At 32.8% G+C, this 11309-nt stretch overlaps 1 protein-coding gene across 1 annotated transcript in view; it reads left to right on the top strand.

The window, feature by feature from the left end:
* Positions 1-11309, top strand: part of LOC107658613 (single-stranded DNA-binding protein 2-like) — a 76071-nt gene that overhangs the window by 46960 nt on the left and 17802 nt on the right. Inside the window, exon 5 of the mRNA XM_016447226.1 lies at positions 7013-7102. Coding sequence (XP_016302712.1) covers positions 7013-7102 — 90 coding nt within the window. The remainder of the gene's footprint in view (positions 1-7012; positions 7103-11309) is intronic.

Raw genomic sequence — 11309 nt, 5'->3', positions numbered from 1 at the left:
GCAAATGGCTGCAATATAACAGAGTGAAAAATTGAAGGGGGTCTGAATACTTTCCGTACCCACTGTATATAAAAGCACACACATACAGTATATATATTGAAAATATTTACATGTGTTTACATTTATATATTTATATTCATATAATTTATATTATATATAAATATATTTAATATATAAACATATTTTTCTTAAATATATACATGCATGTGTTTGTATTTATATATGCATAATAAATATACACAGTACACACACATATATTAATGTGAACAAAAACTTTTATTTTGGATGTGATTAATCATTTGACAGCACTAAAAATGACAAAACATACAATGATACTAGAACAATATTATGATTCTATAATAATACTACTATTTTCAGAATGTAAATGTGTGAAGGATCTTAAATTATGTTGTTAATACTACTAATAAAAATAATAATAATAATAATAAAATTTTTATTAATATCACATTATTTAAAAATACATTTATTTCAATTAATTTGTTTTTATAATGATTTGTTATTATTACTGTTGTTGTTAAATTTTTGATAATAAAAAATGAGTTTTTAAATACATTTATTATTTATTTTTAATCACTGATTTAGTAAGTCCGCTTTAAATAATAATTTGTAAAAATATATCATTGCAAAACATACTATGATACTATAACAATGCTAACTTGCTTCTTCCAATATTCCTTAATTTATGAGCTAAGGTTAGAAAGTGAGATCTTGAAGAGTTTCCTGCTGGCCATTATGACAGTGTTGTGGATACGCTCATCATGTAAATCATTCCTACATGAAGGAAGCACATGCATCTTGTACCAAACTGGTCAGTAATCAGTACAAACAAGTAACTTAAGTAACACCAATGAGTTATGAGAGTCACTGATATTGATAGTGGACTGTCCGTTAGCAGTCCAGCGCTCTCCAGTCACTCATTCCCGCTTCCTGTCGCAGGTAATTGATTTCATTAATCAGTGCTAATCGGGAACACACTCTGTAACCACCAGGAATCAAGTGGGCAGCACAGGTGGAGGGAGTCCCGCGGCAGGCTGTTGAGTTGTTAATTGTCAGAAGTCCTTTAATTAACATTCGCAGACTGGACACAGGAGGATGGACCTGCCAGTTGATGGCAAGGGTCTGGCATACGGGGACAAGCTCAAACGATTGCGGTACCCATAACTGTTCTGCCGAACAGCATTTACCAACGAGATCTGTGCTGCCTGCTGTTGACAGGTTTTAAAGCTAAACCTGTGCTTAAATAGTCGTTAAGCTATACCCTGCGTGCCGAATATGTGTCAAGCCACGCTGTTTTAATCCCTTTCCCTCTTCTCTTAAATAAACTCCCAGCAGGATGAGCATTTTATCAGTTCCCTCACAATTCCAAGAATGGCATTATTACACTCGGCACTTCAAGCTCTCTGTGGCATGAATGTAAAGCTTACAGGCCCATTACACTCAACTGAAGACTTAAGAAATGGCCGCTTCAGAACCTGCAGAACGGCAAATTAAACCCCAGGTGCCACCGAGCCAAACGGTAACTGTAGTCCCTGAAAAGTAACCGCTGAATAATTAATAATACAAATGCCTTTGCCAAAAGGTGGTAGATTTACAATAGGTGGGGCATGTGTTATTTCCACCCAAGCTACGTCTTAAGTGCTTGCTTATTGCTGTTTACATCGATTGTTTTTTTTGTTTGTTTTTTTTAAGTTACGTTTTTAAGAAGTAAATTTAATGTTTATTCTTTAATGGAATAGTTCCCCTGAAAATGAATGAATAAAAATTGTCCCATTATTTACTATATATTTCTTTAAATAAAATTGTTAAAACAAAATTTTAATTAAAATTAATTTTTAAAATAAAAAATTGTTCCTATCTGTCTCATTTGAGAGAATATGTTCACGGGATAATTCATATAAACATGATTATAAGTTGATCCCTTGTCATTTGAAATGTAACTTAAAGCTTAAAGAGTTAGGAATAAGTACGTAAAATGTTTTTGTTTTTTTTTGCCAAACGGCAGTAATTTTCTGTAAATCTACGTCACTTATGGTTGCTTCCGGGCGAGCGGATTCTCCGCAGCTTTCTCGCCTCTGCTCTGTTGCTATGACTCGTCAGGATTATAGCGCGTTCTCGGTGATTTGCTGGTCTGTGGCAGATTTAATGTGCGAGGTAAACTGTTTGTGAAGCGCTCGCCCAAGCGGAAAAATGCGCTGTTGCTGCCAGATCTCGATTTCCGAAAATTACATTGTGTTTGATGCAAAACCAACTCGACTAAATCAAAAGAAAACAAACACTGTAACTGTATATTTTTATTTTCTCAAGCAAAGCAAATTTTAAAAGTCCACTGAACAACATACATTTTTGGTCATAGACAACGTATGCTGAAGATATATGTTATTGTCAACGTTATTGCCTAAGTGGTAAATTAAAAAAAACATTTTGTTATAAAATTGTGGCCGATATAAACCAGGTGGGAGTTTTAACTCCTATTCACTGTGAATAAAAAATAATTTAGCTGATGCAGAGAGACATATAGACCGGGGGAATCCCCCCCATCTCCCCACGATCTGATTACGTATCATAACGTAACTACTAGGGATGTAACTGTTGCAAATCATCAGCAGAGTGTGGATCCATTTGCAGCGTTTATTGCGTACACAGACAAGACAGGGTCAATCACCAGTAGATACAATAGCGGAGGCTAGGCTGAGACAGAACGTGGGACGGGCAGGAGGTCGAGGCAGGCGGCAGACAATCACAGTAGTAGAACAATCCAAGTCAGGGCAGGAGGAGACAGATCAGAGTACGATAAACAGTCCAAGGTCAAACGAGTAGGCAAGATACAGGGTAAACGCTCAGTAGTGACAGCAGGGGCAAATCAAGACATCGCAGTGAGTTGATGTGAGTGTTTGGCTTAAATGTGTGTGTGTGTGGAGAGAGTTCCGTCTGGTGGTGAGGAGGAGGCGGTACGGAAGCCTCCTCTGTAACAGTAACTATTACCGGTTTGACGATAAATCATGATAAAATTCCTCACGGTTAGTATTACCGTTTCATATTAGATTACCGCAATTTGAAGAACTCACGATAAATAAATACTGTATATATACATATGTATAAATATATGAATTAATTATATGAATGTACCTCTGAAGGTTCTAACTGTCTTCAGAAACGATTCGATGGCATTTTGTTTTCATCTTCGCTCCATGTAATACCTAAAGGAAGTGTTCTTAATCGCGATACTGCTTTGTCCACGAAGGTTACGGGAAACAGCTCTAATTCAGCTTTTCCATAAGCGCCACCTGCTGTCAGCGACTGGATTTACAGAGACCTATATTTACATACAGCCTGTGTGCAGTTTCTGTCTGGCCAAAAACGGACCGAATTTGCATGCCCTGCTGTAAATTTTGACCGGTTGATGAAAAACAAGCTTATGTGGATTCTACACATTTAAACAATTCAGATAAGTTATCTAGAATTATTGATGGAGCAGATAAAATACATATAATCATTTATTAATCGATTATCATTTTGACTTATATCTTTTCTTTATTTAAAGGCTGAAATGTCAGGTCTACCTTTTTATTAAACTTTTTCAAAGCTTTATTTGAACATTTACATTAGATATTTCAACATGCTATTAAACTGTTGTCAGTCAAGTTGTCATTTAAAATCCGAACATCATTGGTAAGGTTATTGTTTTAGTGATTATGCAAACAAAAAGTCATTTTATTTGTTGTTTGTTGATTTTTAAATATAAAACTTGGTGAAGTGATTTATGTGTCGGTACTTTTTTAACATCTCCAGCACATTTGAACAAAACCGTGATAATACCGATAACCGTGATAATTTTGGTCACTATAATCGTGATAAGAAATTTTCATACCGTTACATCCCTAGTAACTACGTGTAAACCTTATTTGGCGGTTTTTACTTGGAAAACCAGCTATATGTTTTTTTTATGTGTGTGTGTGTGTGTGTGTGTGCGCGTGTGCGTGTGCGTGTGTGTGTGTCTATAAAACATTTTTTGTAGATATAAAATGTTTAGTTTTATAAAAATGTAATGCAATTTGTAAAAATATTACTCTATATTCTAAAAATGTAATATACTAAAAATAATTCTTACTCTCTCTCTTTCTTTCTCTCTCTCTCTCTCTATTCTTTATTATATTCTACATTCTGTAGTTATTTCATTACATTTCTGTAATTAAATAATGTACTTTTTTAATAATTAGAATAATTACAAATATAACTAATATTAATATTAGTAATATTACTAATATGTGCGTGTATATATAATTATATTATATATTAATAATTATAATAATGTATATATTTCTATTATGTATTGCTTGAATTATACTTTATTTTAATATATATATATAATGTTTGTTTTACTATTATATTTTATGATTGTGTTTTATCTCAAATAATTTTTTACAATTTATATATAGGTATATTTAATTAATTGCAAATAATTCATTTTATTTATTTATTTATTTTTATTAATACATTTCATCCTGACAGAGTCTGCCAATTTAGGATATTCTGCCAAACTGAAATTCATGTGATTCAAGGATGAGTGCATTTTTGGGTGAACAATCCCTTTAATTGTGCAAGAGAGAGTCAGTGAATCTCTAAATTTTCGCCATATCTTGTACACAGCGTTCAATATTCAATTGTATTAAAAACACCCGCTGCAAATCACCGTTAACGCTTTTATCAGCTCACTTTTAAGAAAGTCAGACATCTTTTCTTATTACATTAGTGCCATTTTGGTTTCCCCTGAATGGGAGGCACGCTAAATGAAAGTTACTCTAATCAGAAGCCAGATTTTATTGCCATGCCCTCGGCGGCGAGGGTTTTATGACTGACTGTGGACCCGTGAAGAGCCGAGGGACGTTAGTTTATCTTTGTTGGTAGTTTTGATAGAGGGCTTGCTCAGCACGGAGGGCATTAGTCTCATTATTGTGCCACTGCTATCAGGAGATGAGACTTCAGCGTTACTGCAGGAAAACACAATATTCAGATCCCTCGCAGCGGGACCTTATTTACCACCACAAAAGATGGCTTTGGCGTCGATAAAACGCCACAGACGTGTGATTTTTATGATGTCTTGTTGATCTAGGTGAACTGTTGTTAAAAGTGCTGTAGCTATTTTCATCGTCTAGCATTAGAAAACTCTCCTTCCGAGTCGTGTATTTCTTCACCTTCCATTTGCCAGCAACTGGGTGGATGTGAGTGCATTTCCCCTGCTCATTTCTCTGTGTGCCAAGGGTAATCAGACTGTTGTGTCTAAGTGTGTGTCTCTCTCTCTTTGCTTGTCAGTAATGCTCCACACACACACACAATCTCTAGTCATTGCAGCACAGTTGGTCTTGGTGCTGTGGCCGTGCCGATGTGCCAATCCAACCTGGAGCTGTGGCACTTACAAGCACCCTAGTGCTAGATAAAACATTCAATCCCAGCCAGTTTGTCACTTGATGGCTGTTGTCGGATGTCAAAACAAAGATTACTGAACGCACAGAGTCCTCATGTACAGTGTTAACTGTAACTAAAAGCAGCAACGCTACTAACTTAACTACATTTTTCAGTAGCATGACTGCGGCTCATCTGTTTTCAAAACAATGCAACTTTTCCAGTACTTTTTCCAATGAGAACTGTTTAAAAAAAGTATTCTGTTTTGTAGCAAAATATTTAGTAAAATGCTGCTGTTCATCACTGTATGTTTAACTCAGTTATATAAATGAATGTATTTTAACAGACATGTTTATCACATTTATCATATTTATTTATAGGTTACATAAGTACATAATATGATTTAATATATATAATGTTATTTATTATTATTATTAATTATAAATAATAAAAATATAAAATGATAGAACTATAGATAGATAGAAAGTTCAAAGTTATGAATAAATATGTAAATACATTTTAATAAAGTGGGCAAATAATACAAATAATATTTTTGTAATGATATTTAAATAATATATAGCAAATTGACACACACATACACATTATGTGTGTTATTTATTTTATTATGATTTTTCATTAATTATAAATAGTAAAAATAATAAAATGTATACAGTCTGTATAGTAATTAAATATATTATTATATTATTTATATTTAGAGGTTTTGAGTAAATATATAAATAAATATTATTTTTGTAATCATTTTTAAATAACACATTATTATGATTATTCATTGTTAAATATAAATAACATTTATATAATAATATGTTACATATATTTATTTATTTATATTTAGATGTGTATATAAGGTAAATATATCCAAGTAATATTAATAAATAAAATCTACAAATGTATATATAATTCTATATTTATTATTATTATTGCTATTATTATTAATCATACTATCATTTATAATCATTTATATTTTAAGAAGAAGAAGAAAATGCCAATAAATCAGAAAATGTACACATAAATAACATTTGATTGATTGATTGATTTGATTGAGTTCACCAGAAGGAGACCTAAAGGTCAACATGATGACCCATCATCCATCCACGTCTGCAGACTGACCCATTCTCCTCAAGCGTTGAGTGTGTGCTTTACTGAGTCTAGCAAAGGAACCTAAACGGCCTCCTCATTAGCTCCCAGCATGGGGTGTGCGGCCTCTCTGCATCCTCAGACACAGTAATCCTGTCTTATTTCATGCGTCTTTGGCCGGCCTTCTGACCTCTACCATCTCTGCCTGCTTGCTTGTATTTTTCAGAGGCGGCTGAATGTGTTTGCAGACAGAAAGCCAGTTCTTCTGGTGGTTAGCAGCTATTGACACTATCCATGTGTCTGTCTAAGACATGTAGATTTTGGCTTTCAGTGACTGTGTGTTTATGGGTGTGTATGTGTGTGTGTTTGTCCTTGAGTGGTGAATGACCATCACAGTGCAGTGTTTGGGGAAGCGTCGGTAGCTGTATGTGTGTGTTTAACTGGAATTGTGTGTGTGTGTGTGTGTGTGTGTGTGTGTGTGTGTTTGTGATTGCAGAGTGCAGCAGCAGCTCCGAGTCCTATCCTTGGAAACATGCCCCCAGGAGAGGGGATGCCGGTCGGGCCTGTTCCTCCGGGCTTCTTTCAGGTACACACACATGCACATGCATAGCCAATATATGCGTTCTGTGTACTACTGTATACTTTTTACTATGGATGGTCAAGTTGACTACATTGAATTGTGGGAATATGCTTCCATTAAGTTTTTGAGGTTGTATACTGCAAAGTTGCTCACAGATAATGTGTGTGTGCGTGTGTGTTTTGAGTGACACAATAATATTTCTCTAATAATATTCAAATAATTATATATAAATTTTATAAATTAAAATTATATATTAAAATATATATACATTTTTATAATATATCTAATATTTTTGTTTATATTTTTTGTTTATATTCTATTTTTTGATTATAAATAAAATGTTAAAATAAATTACATATACATAATATTTATTTATTTATTTTGAAAAGTTGATCACGTCACATTGTGGGAATTGTCACAGATTCATAGTATACATAATGTAAACTATTATGGGTAGTGTGGTATTTGTGAACATAACTATAGTCTGTATAAAATGTATATTTTATTGACAGAAAATTAGGTGTATTTGAGTAGTTGATGTGAAATTATTTTAAATAGCATTTCTGCATAATTCTTTTGTATAATTTGTATCTCATTCTTTTTATATAGAAATTATTTATGAAACCTCATATTAATGCTGAACTGCAAAAATGTTGAAAAATATAAAAGAAATAGTGACCAGTCCCAGAATCTAAAAGATATATTTTCTATTATACATCAATTTAATTTTTAAACTCCAATTTATTGTTGAAAATAATTGAAATAAAATAATAAATAAAATTATAATGTATAATAATAATAATAATCAACATCAAGGTATTAGAAATAAAATAATTTATATTAATGGATTAATATAATCATTTTCTTTTAAAATTAAAACGTAATAATTTAGATGTTTTGGTTATTTAAAACTTTATATTACTATATAATGAAAAATGTTTTGTCTTTTATGTTTCTTTTACAAAGGGCATAAAACTTCATGTCCATTATGTGTAACTAAACATTTGAACATGATATAATCTTTCTATAAGCTCATACAGTCATAAACTAACCCTGTGTGAATTTGAACCTGTTTTTTTTTTTTCTGGTAGTTTGCATGCGAGTCGAATAGCACAGGTTTAGAGTGACTGAAAATAACTCACGTGTGCACACTCACGTCACATCTCTTCAGTCAACTCTTCTTCGCTTAGACCTTTGATTTTAACTGGGTCTTGTCCACCTTGATCTTTCACTGGAATTTTGGGGCGAAGGTGTTTTTGAATCCTTTTAATTCTGTCTCCGTGAGCCATAACAAAGTATTAAAATCCCTCAAACATGAACACAGGGACAGAGACGAAAGAACACGCACCTGTGGCTTATTTCTGAAAGGCTGAACGGTTTTGCATGCGGTGCGATTGTAAAATAATTGTAAAGTAATTTCAGACAAAATTACTGTGATCTGAATACTTAAAAGAAACGTTTTCTCCTGCACAAGCATGACCTTTGACCTGCGTGACTCCGAATAAAGTGTGGCATGTTTTCATTTTGATCTGGTGTGGCTGTTTGTGGTCTTGAATCACCCGTTTGAAGGAAAGATGTGCAGATGCGATGTGACCCAGATGCAAAGAAAAGTCATTATCAAAGGAGAACGGAAACATCCTCTAGAGTGTATGTTTACCGCCGCAGTTAGTGTAACTCAACACCTGTGTTGACATATGAGGTATTGCTTTAGAAAGAGTTGAAAAATGAGGCAGATCGGCCCCGTCAGCTTAAAGAGCGCTCATAAATCAGCCGTCTTTGTGCGTAACGTCACTATCCTAAGGAGCTGTGGTATTTGACACCCAGTGTGTTGTAATTGGTTTGATTAAGAGCGACAGGATTCCAGCAGCCTGACTGACTGAAGCAGATCTCCAAGCTTGGGGTGGGGGGTGCAGGAATCCCCTGCAGATCGCTAATGGTGCTCGTCTAATAGAACGATAAGCTAAGAAGATCAAATCATCTTTCTTAAGTGGCTCAACAAAGGCTCATCTGCCTCCTGCAGTTTCTGATGGGAACAGTCTGTCTTGGTTATCAACATTTGAATTTGCTGCGTGTATACAGTCGCAGGGTTAACTAAAACTATAGAAAAAAAGGGAATTCATTATTTTAAATAAAATAAACGTTAACTGAAATAAAATATTTAAAAAAAACAAACGTAAACTTATTTTATTTCAGATAGATGCCAGGCCAATTGCATATATACATTTCTGTATAATTCCTTTGTATTATTTGTATCGAATTCTTGGATAATTTTTATATGTATTATTTATGAAACCAATGAAATGCAAAAAAATGTTGAAAAATATAAAAGAAAGTTTTGATTTTGCACCGTGTAGTTGCATGATTGTCGCAAGGTTATTATTGTTAACTAAAATATAAAACTAAAAATAAATAAACATTTGTTACTTATATTAAAATGAAAGTTAACTGAAATAAAGTTTTTGTATTTTACTTGTTTTATTTCAGCTAGTTGTCTATTTATGTAAAAAATATATAAAAAAAAAAACTTTTGATTTTTGCTCTGTGTTCACAGTTGCAAGATTGTTGCAGCGTTATTGTTACTTAAAATAAATGTTAACTGCAATAAAATAAAATATATAAAAATTAATTTATTTTATTTAAGCTAGTTATGAATGTTATGTATAATTCTTTCATATTTTTTGTATCAAATTCTTGCAAAAATTGTTTAAGAAAAAAATATAAAAGAAACATTTCATTTTGCTCTGTGTACACCATTGCAATTGTTTCAGGGTTGTTATTATTGTTAAAACAAAAACAAAAAAAACTTTTTGTTACTTAAAAGTTAACTGAAATAAAATAAATTATATAAAAACTTAAACTTATTTTATTTCAGCTAGTTGCCAAGCAAATTGCATATATACTTTACTTTTATGTATAATTCTTTTGTAGTATTTATCAAACATATTGCAAAAAAAAAATGTTGAAAAAAATGATTGTATGATTGTCACAGGGTTATTATTGTTATCTAAATTTAAAACACAAAAAGTTCTAAAATAATAAGTACTAAAATAATTAAATAAAATAATAATACTGATATATAAAAATTAATAAATACTATATAGGCATATTTAAAAAAAAAAAAAAGAAACTAATAAACAAAAAACACTGAAACTTAAACTAAACTTAAATTGAAAATATAAAATCTAAAGATATAAACAAAAACTATAATAGTATAATCAGTGATACTAATATAACACAGGATTTTGTATATTAAGGGAATAGTTCACCCCTAAATGGAAATTTTGTTGTCATTTACCCTGTTTGACTTTATTTCTTCTGTGGAACTGAAGACTGAAATGAAGATCTATTGCAAAACGTCCAGAGTGCTCTTTTCCATAATAGTGGCTGTCAAGCTCCAAAAAAAACGTTCCACGGAAGAAAGAAAATCATATGGGCTCTGGGACCACACATGCGCGGAACAAGCTGGAGGATGTTGAAGTCGAGATGATTCCGGGGGAACAAGAGCAGAAGAGCAGCAGATGCATTATTAAACGCGCTGCATCCGCATTCCGCTCCATTCCAGCCTCTCATCTTTAACTTTCTCTACACTCCCACTCTCTCCTCTCTAAGAACACTGAGGCGTGTCATTTCTCACTCAAAGATGCTATTGTCCCCAGAGACGTCCTGGTCCTGCCCTTAAAATGTGTTCTCAAAGCAACACCTAATTCCCAGCTGGCCCTCGCCCTCCAGTGCCCCGTGACTGATGGCATGACCTAATGTTACTTTTTCTCTTGGAAACAGTATGTGCATCTCTATTAAAGACGGAATAATATTTATATAACATTTTTTTTATTTTTAATGCCTGAACATGGTGAACATAGTGTAAGAACTATATGGTGAAATATAAATTATCCATTATTGTCATTTGTAGTCAAGCAAAGGATGCTATATTTGTGTGAACATCATTGTAGCTCAGCAGTAACGATTAGCTACAGCTTGCAACGAATAGCGGTGTAGTGTGCCAAAATATTAGGTTAATTTTAAGAAGTATGAATGAGATAGTAAACATACTTTACAAAAATGTCATCTCACTTTCTCTCATACAATGGGTTTGGAAGTCATTTATTGTAGTAAAATAGTTTATTTTAGTAAATTTGGTTCATTCAGAATGAATGACAAAATTTACTCATTGATTCTGCAAAGGGACTGTAAAGTTTGATTCCCTTAATTCATC

The sequence above is a fragment of the Sinocyclocheilus anshuiensis genome, unplaced genomic scaffold (assembly GCF_001515605.1).
Source record: "Sinocyclocheilus anshuiensis isolate Anshui unplaced genomic scaffold, SAMN03320099.WGS_v1.1 scaffold343, whole genome shotgun sequence".
NCBI classification, from domain to species: Eukaryota; Metazoa; Chordata; class Actinopteri; order Cypriniformes; family Cyprinidae; genus Sinocyclocheilus; species Sinocyclocheilus anshuiensis.
The sequence above is the reverse complement of the archived record's forward strand: the minus strand, read 5'-3'. Positions and strand labels throughout refer to the sequence as shown.